Genomic DNA, 14,972 nt, shown 5'->3' on the forward strand with positions numbered 1-14,972 from the left:
TATGTCCAGAAAATGCAGCAAATAGATAGCATACATGTTTGGTATCATTCTCTCCACAATATTAAGCCTCTCTACATTAATTCACTGTATTGTATTTTAGAGTGTCCTTCATTTGAAGTGTGGCAAAAAAACCCAACAAATAAACAAAAAAACCAAACAAGGTAAGTCATATGGCAGAAAAATAGTTGATAAAGAAAGTCACAGAATGAAGGAGATACCCCAAGTGCGCAAATCCTCTGGAAGGGGGTAAAATTGAAAGGTTGGAGGAAGAATATAAGTAGAAAAGAGATGAGGAGGAACTACATAAGTGCAAATCTACTGTGAGTTTTGAAAAGGAGGTTACTGTTAAATTGCAGTGGATAAGAAACCAATGAGGGTGACAGAGGACAAACTATAGCCCAACTTCATGGAGGAGGAGAACATTTTGCTTGTGACATTCTGTATACCTTTAAGTTTTGGGAAGAAGGATTGCCAGGAAGTATAATTGAGGGAGTTGCTGCTTTGTAGTTAGGAGGGATTAAGAGCAGCTCTGAAAGATGCTGAGTACCTCTGTTCCCACTGACCACACAGCAGGGTTTGAAAGTGCCCATAGTACTCATAAACCTTAGGAAAGAAAAATAACTCAGAAATACAGATGATTTTTCTGGAGACAGTGAAAAAATGCAGACAAGAATTACAAGAATATTTAAGCTATTTTCATGAATAAACTAAGGATTTCTCCCTATGGGACCAAATTTCACTTTTTGCTCGTTTCCATCTATATCATGTGGTGTTTTAATTATGCAGCAGTCTCAACAAATAGATTGTCACAGTATTTTAGAGTAGCTAATTCTATTCAAAATGCCAGCAGAAGATGGGATAATGTCTTTATTGGTTTGGCTTAGTTTAACCCACCCACCTCTATTCACTAATGACTTGAACAATTCAGAATATTACATCCCATCAAGAAAACCTAATATTGTAGAAATACTAAGACTTGGATAGTCTCTGAAAAATCAAAGTGCTACAAAGTACAAACTCAGGATTCTCCCCAGCCACTCAAAAGCAACTCAAAATCATTTTAAAAGCTTGACCAAAATATTCTAAAAAGAATGGGTTAGATAAAATATTTTAATATATGAAATGAGCATATTGCTATCCCTCTGAAATTAAGTTATGTTACTAACCACAGAAAAACAAATGAGAACAGATATATAATATCTGATATAAATGTAAATTAACACAGCACTCAAAAGTCACTGGATATAAAGCTCGTTACACCTTCTGACCCTAAATGTCAACTGGAAAGTAGCCATGCTAGGGAAAATTTAGGAATGCACTTGATCTGTGTTCTCTTCAATAATAGATATATTGACAGTCCCTATTTTAGACTATATGCTATTCATTTACCCAGCAAATTTCCAAAATTATCATGAAATTAACTGATAACCATAATTTCTCTTCTTTAGATTTTTTTTTTTTTTACTCAATTTCAGTAGCCCACTAATGTAATGTAATGACAATAAGCTAATGCATGGCAACAATGAAAGGTTTAAGGAAGCAGGCAAGCTAGGACACATAGAAAAATATGATAATTTTCCTTGCGTTATCTTCCTAACTTTGAAAATAAATTACAAAATCTGTGGCAATAACCTTATTTCATATATGTGCATATCAGGACCTCCCCATAAACTAGTACCTTTTAATTTGCTGTATATACCACACTTCTCTTTTAAAAAAAAAAAAAAAAAAATTCTCAGAGCATAAACAACTTCCATGTAACCAGGCTGGAGATAGAAAATAACCTATAGGTGCAACAACCTTTTTAAATGAACAAATAGAAACACATTATAAAAAGCTACTTTGGTAAAAAGCTTCAGCTGACACAGATGAAGAGTGGTGACTAACAATATTAAAGAAAAAACGTGCACATTCTTGTGTATTTTTGACAAATGGAATACGTATAAGTTTTTTGTAAATAGCAGGTTAGCTAACCAGGAAGCCATATCCTTAAAATAAGGTACATTTAAAGCACAAATGTATGGATATTAGAGAAGAATGTCAGAATAACAGAGCACCTCAAATCTGAATTTCTTAGAGGAGTCCGAATGACTCAAGACCTTCACGTGCTGTACATTTACATACTCAGAGGAAAAAAACACACACACAAAAAAAAAAAAAAAACCAAACAAAAAAACCCCCACAAACCAACAAATCTTGCCTTACCCGGCCAACTAGTATTGGTTCAGGTCCAGAAAATTCTTCTAATACAAACATTTGATTCCAAACCCAGCCTCTCTTGGAACGGTTCAAAACTCTTTGTTCTTCAGTTAGTTTTTTTAGTCCTGTACTAGATCCACTTGGTAGTACTTGAGATTGATTCATTGGAGACATATAAATGGAAGGAAGGACAGTAATCCATAATATTATTAATGGAGTCCATGTATCCATAAGCATTTCCGTTAGTCTTTCTGGCATTGTACCACAAGCTATGCAAATCACCACAGAAATGAAATTATTATTTTGCTTTCCTCCAGACTGTAGGAATCCAATTCATCATGCAGTACAGAACATTTACTTACAGCTCCTCCATGTGTTTACAGCACAGTCAACGTAAAAATAGCTTAGATTATAAAAATATGATCCATTGAGTTTTCCAGTCATTAAAGATTCCTGGTGGGGAGAAAAAAAAAAAAAAGTCAAATCAGTGACTAAAAGCTTAAGAAAGCATTCTGAAAGATCTTACTTACTTTTATATCATAAACAAGCCATATTAGGTTTTAAATTTGTTGTACATAATACTATTGCATATTAAGTGGGTTAAAAAAATAAGTGATTCTGTGAATTCCTTTATTGCCTGAAATAGTGAGAGGAGACCCAGATAAATGATTACATGCACTCAGGAAAACATTTTACTGGCAATTTGTCTTAGGATCTGAAGAAGCTCCTGGTTTTCTTGCTAGCCTGTACTTTTTATGTAGTCAACTATAAACACTTTGACACGCACATCATATAATAAAAGTCAAACAAAACAGAAGTTCTTGCATACAGACTTACTCTCCTGTCTTCCACAAGAAAAGAAAAAAAATCTTCTAGTAAGTATACAAGGCTCCAGCAATTCATTCCAATTTTAGCAATCATCTAACTGCAGCAGCACACAGCTCAGCGAAACCTTCACAGCCCAGCAGAGGAACAGGAATGTTAAGTACCACTGTGAAATCCATGATCCCCAAACCAGACCACTACCAGAACCTAAGGAAGCTCATTTATGTGCATCTACGCTATAGGACTCTCAGTGTCTCTCTAGCTTTGAGAGAAAACACAGTCAGATTTTATTTCAAAGACATTTTCCTTGATGGACACAGGGGAGCATTTTGTTTTTCTTTCCCCACCCACCCTTTCATGTATTAGAAGTCCACATCAGGTTTCATCTCAGTGTAAATATTCCTCGAAATGGACAAGCAAGTTAACATAGTAGGGTTTGCTAATGCCACAGTGATTGGCAAAACCTGAAATGCAGCCATGGATCACTTTAAGATAGGTGGGACATCTCAGGGAGAAGGGTTGCATTACAGCTACTCTAATAAGGCTGGAGTTTTGTAAAAAGATTCCTGATACATTTTCATTGACTGATTTATATCTAAACAATCTCATGAGAAACCACTCTATACAAGAAGAAATGTCTACTCTTAAGCTTACACTGTGTCATAGGCTTCAGGTTTTTCCACTTTAAAATGAGTTTCTAGTGTTGCATGTCCATGAAAATATTGGGGAGTTGGGGCTGTTTTGGGGGTGGGTGGGTTTGTGGCTTTTTGTGGGAGGGTTTTTTTGATTCATGGAAGAAAATATCTGAAAACATGAATAACACCAGTAAAAAAGTCAGCTGTTATTTTAAAAGCAAACAATATAAAAAGTATTTTTTTTTTAAACTTCAGTAATTGCCAAAGCAACTGTGAAATCTGTTGCATGAAAATCTGAAACTGTGAGAAACTTGTCTTGTTAAAAGGGGAGAAGAGCTGTTAAACTAAAATTCAGTATCTCAAGTAGCATGGAAGAATGGTAAGCTAATAGCGCAGTGCTTTGACAATGTATCAAGAATGAGGTGAATACCCATTACAGAAGTAACTGTGTGGCTTAGAAACATCGTTTAGGCCTCATTGCCAGCTGAGATGGAAAGAAAGAAATCAGAGAATACAGTGTGCTCTTGCAATGAAATTTTGGGAAAAATGTGAGGGAAGCAAGAGAGGCCTTCAATCTCTTGGCATTCTCTCAATCCCAGTAAAGGGAAAAGGATGAGGAGCAAACAGTCTAATTACTTGATGGAAGGGTCTGTCAAGTCACACTCTGAAAAACCCTTTTTGGTCTAGGGAATTAAATGGAGGTTACTGCTGTTGCTTTCTGGCACATTAAAAAGCTCAACTTCCTGGTGCATATTAGATAGTAGAAGCTATCAAAAGAGAAAAACAGCCAAACTCTCAATGAAATTGGTAAAGTTTGTTTGTATGGGATCCTCATACATATGTGAGTGAACTTGTGGGTACATGTATCTATCACGGGATACATTTTCCTGATTCCTTCAACAGAGCAAGAATTGAAACATAGGGGAAAGAGAACCACTATAAAACAGCAACAGACATTATCTTCAAACAATAGTCAGGATTAAATTCAAAACTGGGGGCATAAATTGAAACCCCAACTTGAGAGCCATTTTCCATAGCTAGAGGAGGCCTGCAAGAAACAGAATAGTAAGTTACAACTCTGTCCAAAAAAGCCTTAAAAAGAACCCAACTAGACCATGACTGACTTACTTTGCCAGTACAAATTAGTATAGTTCTCTTTACTAACAGGACCAAATAATAATAAAGCACTTTTCATATTCAAGAGGCTTTTTGAAAACAATTCCTAATTAATCTACACAGGCTGTATTCTAAAAGAGATGAATTAAATGAGATAAAACAATATGATGCTCACAGAAACATTTGTGTTTGAAGAAAGAACAGGATATTTGTTTTTCAGGCTGCCACTCTGAAACCTTGGCAAGCATTAAGTCCGTTTCAGTGCATCCTCCTCAGTTCCTCCCCCAGACTTCCTGCCTGTTACTCTTCACGTACTCCAATCAAATTTAGGTCCTATCCACTAGCACTAATGCATAAGATTCACTGTGACTGGACTGTCTTCACAGGAGCTCCCTATTCGGCAATACCTTAAAGGCAAACAAGAGTCAAAAGCTCACCAAAAATATTAGTAATGCACATAGCATGTCATTATACCTAACTTAATGAAATAACCTGGTGAAGAGTACAATTATGCAAGCTCAATGAACACAAAACTCTGAGATTCTCAAGTACTGACAGGAAAGTTAAGCAAGTGTTAGGCAGTGCAGGGTAAAGAAAAAATCTCATAGGGCTTTTGCACATGTCTGTGTACTGCGGGGGAATACGATCAGTGTGTAACAGCAGAGCTGGATAAATTTCTCTACAGTTCAACCTCGACTGCTGGAGCCTTTTGAAATTTGAGACAGACTCTCATTTGGGATTCACTGCTTTGTCAGTGAATTGTGGCATTTACTTTGTGCGATGTATGGAGATTATACTTTCCCCAAATTTCTTTATCAAATTTGGAAATTATTTTTCTTCTCCATTCCTGGGAGCAGAACACCATGTATGTTTTTGTGAACTGACGGAAGACATTATTAAACACTTGGCCCTGCATTTTTCATATTGGCTAGTATGAAAATCAAGAATTGCCTGGTAGTAAAATTATAATCCTCTGGATTAGATGTGTAATAGAAACTGATATTGCAACTGAATCAGGCTACTATAATGGTATTAAAAAGCCACATGTAAAGGGAGGTCTGGTAATCAGGGAAGAGTAGCAGGTGAGGCACACTAGCGTTTTCCCTTTTTATATTATGCCAGGGTCTAAAGAAGTGGTGAGTATGGAATGACAGCAAAAATTATTCTTGTGAAACCAGAACTACCTTTTGCTAAGCAATCAAAAGAGAGCAAGCACACAGCCATTAAAGAGTGTATTTCCACCCTCAAAGATTTTGTTAGTATTGACAAAAGCACAATTTTTGTTCCGAACATCTGGGTATTCGTATAGGCCTGGGCTGTTTTCTTTAACTAAATTTCACTGTTCTTTTAAGTGGTTTCCCTATATAGTATATGATATATACAATTACAGATACAACTCTAATCCAGCAAAGCTGTTTACAAAACAGCTTTAGTTCTTCATGCATCCCTGAGAGGAGATAGAGATATTTAAAATGTAAAGAATTTCTTTAATGTAGCGAATAGATGACAGAAAATGTGACACTATTTCAGGTAGTAGAGATTCAGATAACTGTCTTATGTTTCAAAAACATAAGAGTACATTCATAAATTTGGTTCTCCGTGCACAACCTATAGAGAAATACAGATAAAGCTGAGCTGTTTGTTTTCCTTGTATGTACGTGCTGATATACTTTTAGAAAAAACATTATTCTATTAACAGGAACATGCATTTTGGAGCACTACTCATACAACTCTAGGCCATAGAGTATGAAAGTTTTATTCAAGTACAACACAAAAAGTGATTACAATGAAGGAGAAGTTTATAACCTAACTCTAGAACATAACTAGCATACCAGCTTCAGAAATTGATGTAATATACACTGCAACCTCTTTTGGAACTAAAAATCTATGTAGGTTACTTGTATGAGCTAACTGCCTGCATGAAGTCAGAATCAGGTATGACAGTAGATAGTTATAGCATATATACTAACTGATGACAGTTCTCATTTTGTGAGTGGTGGAAAGCTTTATGATGGCTAGCATATCCAATGTAACTAATTGTGTTACAATTATTTTAGAAGCATCTTGTAGCTTTAAAAAGGTGAACACTGGAATGCCGTAGATTTGTTAAAAAGATTAATAAAATTAATAAAGTTAGTTTAATATATAAAGTTCTTATTGAAAAAGCAACAAAAGATTATAAAAAGTTTAAAAAACCCGAACAATTTATTTTTAGGTTTCAAACCACAGAATATCTATCTGGTCAAGTAAACCACTTTATCGCAATGCTTATGCATTTATTTACACCACGATCTTAGTTTAAAAGATTTTAGAGCCTCTTTAGTGTTTCTTCATGTACAAGACACAGAGGGTTGTCTTAAGAATTGCAACAAAGTTTTTTCTTTATTTCATTCTGCATTTACCTTATCTTTAATAGTCATGATATGCAATAGCTAAGCCCTTTGACCTCACTGTTTCATTAGGGTGGATTTTACCAATTCTTAAATAACTTAAGGTGAAAAACCCACCTTGAATTACTGGTTTATTTAAATAAGCTACATTAGAGATGACAAACAAAAGTTGGTGATTTTTGCCTAAAGCAGGTGGGTTTTTTGGTAGAATTTTCAGGACCTTTTATATTTTGTACATTAAATGACCTCTTCAGCTTGCATTCAGAAGACCAATATCAAACTGCCACAGTAAGAGGAAGTAAACAATACATAAAGGTAATGGAGTTCCAGTAAAAATGTTTTAGATATCTTTATGCATAATCTCTACCTTTGATGCTAATTCAATATAAGCAAGTCTGCATTATAATACAAGCAGCCTCAAATAATTGATGAGGTGTTAATTTACTGATCACCTGGAGAGTTCCAACTAGTGCTGTGCAACAGCAGGCAGAGACCCTCTGCGTTTTGCATGTCTCCTTTGGAGCCTCAAAATTCCATTCGACCCACATGGGCTTTCATATCCAGAAAAATTAATTTAATTTCTACCAGAAATAAGGATCCTTATTCCTGCAAAACAGAGCTGTAGGTAATAGTTTTAATATAGGTTAGAAGAATAAAATAGTAAGGTTAAATCAGGTGTCCTTGACAAAAATTTACATCTTCTTTTATCTGACTTCCTTTATCTGAAATTCATTAAGCAACAATGAGCTTCTCTCTACACTGTCACAGGTTCCCCACAGCTCATGATCAAATATTGTATTTCCCCTGTCAATAGGTCTACAGACTTGGGATCCATTTTGACAGCCTGTACACAGGTACAAGTATTTTGTACCTTTTAGTGTTTCCTTTACTAACATCCAAACAACTTTCTTGTTATTGTTCAAAGTACTATTTTTTTAACCTCTGGCCATTTCTCTTCTTCCTGTTTTTTTGTCCCCACAGTAGCTACAGTATCTTTTGGAGGTTTTTTTGGCTTCACACTGTTCCTTAAGCTCTTTAGGTTTACTTTTACTACTGCAGTTATTGGCTATGCTACCACTTATGCTTCCTAGTCCCATTTCTCAAGGATTCAGACAGGGTCTTTTTCCGTCAATAGCAGCAACATGATGCAAAGCCTTCCCACCACGGGAAGCACAATTATCTTTTCTTCATTGATCCTCTTCTGGCAGTACAATAGAGTCTTAAGTTTTCAGTAGTAAAAATATAAGGCCTTAGGACTCCAGTTTCACTTGTAGGAACAATTCTTACCCATAAGACAACTGTGGTAAGGATTTTAATTTGCCATTAAAGCAGAACAAAACCAAAGTCCATCAGAATAGAACTATCAAGACACCATAAACAATATATAAATAATCATGGCATCCTTGTCCACATAACTTTGCTACATACTCATCCTGTTTCCAGTATGCGCCCATTATATTGTACCTGAACTTGATTTTAAATTACCTTGGATAAGGTAGCATTCTCAAGTTTCTACTGCAAAGGAATACGTACTTCTTGCCATAAATAACAACTATTATTCTTCAGTAGATTACTCATTTGTGTAAAGACTACTCACATACACCAAAAAAATTAAAAAGCAATTCTCCACCTTACTGCAAGATGAAGAGGGACTGAGGCTGTAACCAGACATGCTACTATGGCAGTAGCTAAGATCATGCTTACAGTGTCCACTGCAAAACGCCACTTGCATGTCCTGGCTAGACTTTACTGCCTCTCTTATCTGCCAGCCTAACTGTATGTGTAGTCACTCCCTAACCCAGTTCTGTCAAAATGATCTTGTTAACTTAAACGCTTTCAATAGTAAGGTGTTTTTTTAAACCAAATCATTTTGACAGAGCTGGGTTAGGCCATTGCTCATGCTATTCTTCCACCAAGAGCAATTTTAATTTCAGAGGTTCTTGCCCCCCACCCCTGCAACATGCCAGCTGCACATTTCCAATAATTTTTCTCCATCCCCATTCCTTTCCTCACTGCAGTTTACTATCCCTGCAGTTGTGCTATTTGCAAGGCAACACTAAGCCAGATCAGTGAAATGTGGGTTTAAAAAAAAAATTGCAACAAAACCCTGTTTCAAGAAGTCTTTTGCTTCAAGTTTATAACCCAGATCATTGCACTGATCTAGTTTACAGCATGGTTGCACAAGCAGTTGCATCAGCACAACTAAAGAGTCCACAAACTACAGGACAACAACAGAAAGTTTTGCAAACAGCTGTGCTGCCAAAGAGCATCTGAAGTTTGACTATATGCTTTAGAGAGCAGTCAGACAAATAGTTGAGTCAGCAAAACTGAGCAGAGGATAACTTCTGGAAAAGAGGAGAGAACAAGAAATTAGGGGCAGTGAAACTACTTAAATAAAACTCTGATGGACTCCTAGTATAACCGTGGCAGTCTGATGCAGCACCATTTATTGATGCTGGTAGATTTCAGGGACAAAAAACTTCTTCCACTATCTCAGCTGCAGCGAGGCTGCAGTCAGATGTGCTGCTCTGAGAACAGCCTGTCAGGAGGGGAACTCCCAGTGATCCTGCCCACAAGCAGCACGCACTACCGCACAGTGGAGAGGTGCTGAAAACGGCAGCAAGCCAGCAGCCAGATTCTGGGCCATGCATGTTCTAGGCATGGCCCCAAGTCATAATTATACTTTGTAGCTGCTCTAAATTTCACCGACTAGCAGTGATTTTAAGGGACTGTTATGTCACCTGGAGTTAACTGTAACACAGAAAAGCATTATCCACACGTCCTTTCCTTTGGCCAAGCACCTGAAATTTCAAAGGAAGGAAAATGAAATGGAAAATGTTATGCTAACTCTGCTATAGCAGCAGGGTGGCATACACTTGAAGTATACTTTGTGCAGAGATGTGCCAGAGAGGATCCTGCCAATACAAGTGCAAATCAATTGTCCAAATTTATTTTGATACATGACATGTGGCAATTCGCTTGCAGAATCAAAGGCAGTTATCTAAAGAATTACTTATTTCAGCAACAATGGTAACAGACGCTACCCCCCTCTTTCTCTTGGTCTTAGATGTTCTGTCCTACACACACAGAGTAATTCAGTGTGCAAGGATATGCCACCTTATTTTCTACACTTAGTCATGCATTGCTGCTCTTTATAAAGACACCTGAACAGTTCTTTAGATTATTGAGTTGTTAAGCTTGTGTCAAATGCTAAGGGACTGTTTTTAAGCACAGTGTTTGTCAGTCTTTGCATTGGGTATATAGGTGATGGAATCCATACTTGCACTGAGGTAATACAGACATGCAGACATGCCAGCACAGAAAGGCAACAGTTTCTTCAGTGTTTCGATCTTTAATATTTATTGGAGTATTTATTCATCTGTCTATAAGATCATTATTAGTAAAAGCAGGTTACTTCAGTTTTAGGGATCTGTTTCAGAGGCAGAGGGAAGGAAGGGTTAGAAAAGCTTTTGTAAGATAAATTCTTCTTCCCTCGTTGTCTTACTCCTTTGCTTTAACTAGGAAACACCATGACTGGCATTCTGAAGGAGAGATGAGGCTGCTGCAGGATATAGGTCATTACACAACTTGACTAATGCTTTGGGATAAAGAGAAAATTATATGTACATCATATTGAAATAGATCTTCTTTAATCAAAGTAATATATTGTAACAAATTGTCCATTATTCTTTGATTGCTTAACATGGTACTTTATCATATCTACAAAGTCTATTTTATGTTAGTGACTACCTAAATATTTTTTATAGTTTTTGGCAAATATGTACTTGCAGGAAATCCTATTTTTAAAAAACAAAACAAAACAAAAACAACCCACAAAATAGTATCCTGCCCTGTGATATCGTGCTTATTATTTAAATGTTACTGAAATCAACGGTTATATTTTTGTTACTCTTCAATAGTAAAATCAACATGGGCCATCTTTAAAGCTGCCAAGGCTCTGATACTTTGTATATAAAGCTGTCAGTCTTTCCAGAAGCATTCACTACTTTACAGAACCAGAAGGCACTTAAAACCACTGTGTTGTTAGCACTTCTAAACTATTTTTTCTCTTTTATTTTGTTATTACTTGCATTGTGCAGTGCTCAGGAATTCCAGTCATGAATCCAACTGTGCTAGGCACTGTACAGATACAGGACAGAGGTAGTATGTGGTCCACAGTTTGCAATTGAAGTAATAGGTCTTGTTTGACTAATTTCATTGGAGAAGAAATGCAGTATCTATAGAGGTTTAGTGTTTGTGTTTTGTTGTTGGGGGGTTTTTGTGGATTTTTTTTTTTAATTTTCTTTACAGCTGATACCAAAAGAATAGGCATTAAAATGACAATATAGCTATTTTAGATCTATGGTAGAACAAAAGGTATTTGCAAACTTCCTTTTCAACCTCTTATACTTAGAAAAAAAAAAAAGGTTTTGGGTTTATGGGAGTCAGATACTCCACTGATGTTTGTCAAAACATCAGTTCACCTCACACCGTTGTGCTGAGAAGCTCATGATGCGGGCTCTAAACAAAGGGAAGAAAGTCAAGATTTGTTTGAACAACCAAGGTGGTCCAGAAACTTAAACATGACAAGAATAGTTGTATCTGCATTGTTTCCATTCTATAGTAAGAGGAAGAAATGAACTGAAGTAATTTTTATTCTCTACAGTCCACTGATTAAAGAGATTTTCCTTTGACTAAAATAGAACTGCATTACATATAGATTTAATAGCTTCAGCTCATGCCAACCTCATCTCTGAACTGATGCTCATTTTTACAAGGGTGTATTACATAATTTGAAGACCTATATCACTTTTAAAGGGAGAGGGGAAGGCAAGTTATGCACAACATGAAGAAAGCTCACAAAAAGGCAAATAGATTGGCCTGTGACTGAGAATTAGGTGTTAACCATGCTCTGCCTAGGGCATCGTTTATCATGAGAGTTTCAGCAGCTGGGATGTGCTTATCCTGTACTTGCTGAAAAAATGTTTAAATATTAATGGAGGACATAAATATCTTGCTTTCTGGGCTTCCTTTTTAGTCCTTTTTTGATATACAACAGAGCTTTCATTTTAATTGGTTTTCTTTAAAGAATATTAGGTATTCTCTACATAAATAAACAAAACATAATAATAAAGGAAAAACTCACACATTTCCCTGAAATGTATTCTGATTAAGCTAAGAATATAAAATGATGACTGGTCATCATGATTTAGTGAAAGCTATATTAACTTTCCAGCCATATGCATAAACATGGGTGTACATTAGAAAAAAATCTTTAAAAAGGAGAAATGTGAACATAACTGGACTTAGTTCTAACTACAGACAGTACTGCTGCAGTAAACCTACCCAAATGTTTTTTGCTGAAATATATGAAATTAGAAGTGAAGGTCTTTAATTTTGCATCATTGAATTTGATGGCAGTTTTACCATCAAATTAAATGAGTTGTTTGGAAAGAATTAGCATCCTCCAACATGAACCTTACTACTTTTGCAGTTGCCAGGTTGAGGTTTTTGTGGGTTTGTTTTGTGGTTTGGGTTTGTTTGTTTCTTTTGTTTGAATCTGATTTTTGGACATACACAAAAAAATAAAGCCCACAGCCTAGAATACAGAACTCAATCCAAACTTCAGTGACATTAAAAATTTTCTGATGATCTGTTACTTAAAAGGCAATCATAGCTGTTGCATTTAAACCATAAGAGAGGTTCATATCTAAAGCGTTGCTCAGTTGGAAAACTCTAATCAATTGCACTACCTCTGAATGCATACAGTCCATTTGCATTAGTATTTAGGGGCTTCAAATTTTTTTTAATATACAAATCCCTGTAAAAATATAAAATTACACATGCATATTATTATAATCAGTGACTGCAAAGGAAATGGATTTAAATGGTTATCCGAGTTCCTCAACTTAGGCTGAGCATTGCTTCCCAGAAGTAAACTACTTCAACCAAATATACATCAAATTAGAAAGTAGAAACTGTGAACTAATGACTGCCAAGACTCACTACTTTCATAATGTTTTGAAGTCCCACATCCAGTTGCAAAAACCTGAGCAAGACACACTGAGAAACACCTTTCTGAGCTTGTCTTTGACTTCGGCACCGCAGGGTACGATAGACACTTCTCATGGAACGTTTCACTTATTCAGATCTAGGACTGGTTGACCTTACTAATTTCTAATCCAAGCCAAGGTGCTGATCATTCTCAATTCAAATGATTTTTACAAGACACATCATGTTCAACACCTTGGAAAATCAATTCTATAAGTATTATCATTGCAACTCATGGACAAAGGCTACTCTCATGACTAAGGCAGGTAGAAATCTGTCTCTTGCCTGGAATCAGATGCTTTAAACTCTATCTGTGGGTAACTGAACCGGTTCAGAAATCATCTTTCCTTTTCAGCTTGCACTTACCACTTCAGATACCACCAGTCCCCAATGTTTTTTGGGAACAAAATTCTATTAGCATAGTTGAAATATCACTGTGGTGATGTTATTTACTTGGTTGACAAGATGAGAAACGTGCTGAACAGATTCCAGAACAAAGGGGTCTGTCTGAGGGGGAAAATATATATCTATACACACACGCACTTGAAATATCAAATTGGACTTTATTTTGCTCTATTTCTGTCTACTGCTCAAACAGTTATGTTCAAGAAAGCTATGAAGTGAGCCACCTTTTCTATGGCAACAACACTAAGAAAAATGTTGAGTTTCTATCATCTAATTTAATTCTATTGATGCGATCTTATGGCAGCAATGATGCTTAAAATGTTCCAAGCTCAAAATGCCTTAGCGTTTCCCTCCCACTGAAAGAATTTAGTTTGTATTATTTTAAACTCATAGTTGAAAGACTCTTATGATACAACTATAGTGCATACTGTGAGTATACAATTGTCAGTATTGATAGTATATCCAAAAGGTCAGGCTCTAATAGTATCAAAATGGAAAACAGAATAGAAAAGGAATACTGCTAAGATACTGTATATCTTATGGTTATTGGATGCACTATAAAAATACCTGTTTACACCATGTAGCATGAGAAGTTTCTTTCTGTTACAGAGTATGCATAATCATCGCTTATATGCAGCACCAAGAGCTTAAAGTACATGTTCACATTTCCGTCTTGTTCCTAAACTTAGAGGTCAGTATTTTTTGCCTTGAAAGTCTCTCAAGTTTTGGAAATGAAATTAGCTGTATGTATCAAGGGTCAAGTGGGTGGGTTCCAGGCCCCTAATTTCAATAAGTGACTGAAAAAGTCCCGGCTAAAGTCTGTAGGGCACTTAGGTCTTCTGAAATGAAGATTTTAAAAGATTAAATCTGCAACTGTGTGAGAAGAAATAGAAAGAAAATTCAGGAAGTACTCCAAGGGGTAATAGACGTAAATCTACATTCATGGCTGATTGTGTGTTCTTACTCGTAAGAGTTCTATATTCTGAAGAAGGGAGTACAAATATATCTTTTCTAGAGAAGACGATGCAACATATGTTAACAGAGATACAAATAGAGCATCCAGGGATCAATGAATTCATTTGGTAAAGGCGCAATATTATTGGAAAAATTCTGAAAATTACTAATGAGAAAGTGAATTTAAATCTGATTGTGGGACTACTTCCCCCTTTACAACTCTGTTTTGGACTTCAGCAGCAGGAGCAGATGGGAATGACTAAAAATATATTGATAAAGCACTGAGAAACTTTGTCTAAGGAGGATTCTACCTCATCTCATGCATGAATTTTTTTTTTAATGAAAGATGTAAAAGGAGTAGATGTCCTGTACAGGGATACTTATTAAGACCAGCTAC

The 14,972-nt window shown here is 36.0% G+C and overlaps 1 protein-coding gene across 5 annotated transcripts in view; it reads right to left on the reverse strand.

Moving 5' to 3' along the window:
* Window positions 1–14,972, reverse strand: part of CDH8 (cadherin 8) — a 151,092-nt gene that overhangs the window by 133,274 nt on the left and 2,846 nt on the right. For 4 of the 5 annotated variants that reach the window (XR_008579161.1, XM_054840964.1, XM_054840969.1 and 1 more), the window contains exon 2: window positions 2,206–2,652. Coding sequence is in view for 3 of the 5 variants with exons in the window: in XM_054840964.1 (XP_054696939.1) it covers window positions 2,206–2,457 (252 nt within the window). In the remaining 2 variants the exon portion in view is untranslated. The remainder of the gene's footprint in view (window positions 1–2,205; window positions 2,653–14,972) is intronic. The other variant, XM_054840965.1, reaches the window with a different exon arrangement.

This window comes from Grus americana, chromosome 13 (assembly GCF_028858705.1).
Source record: "Grus americana isolate bGruAme1 chromosome 13, bGruAme1.mat, whole genome shotgun sequence".
Classification (NCBI taxonomy): Eukaryota; Metazoa; Chordata; class Aves; order Gruiformes; family Gruidae; genus Grus; species Grus americana.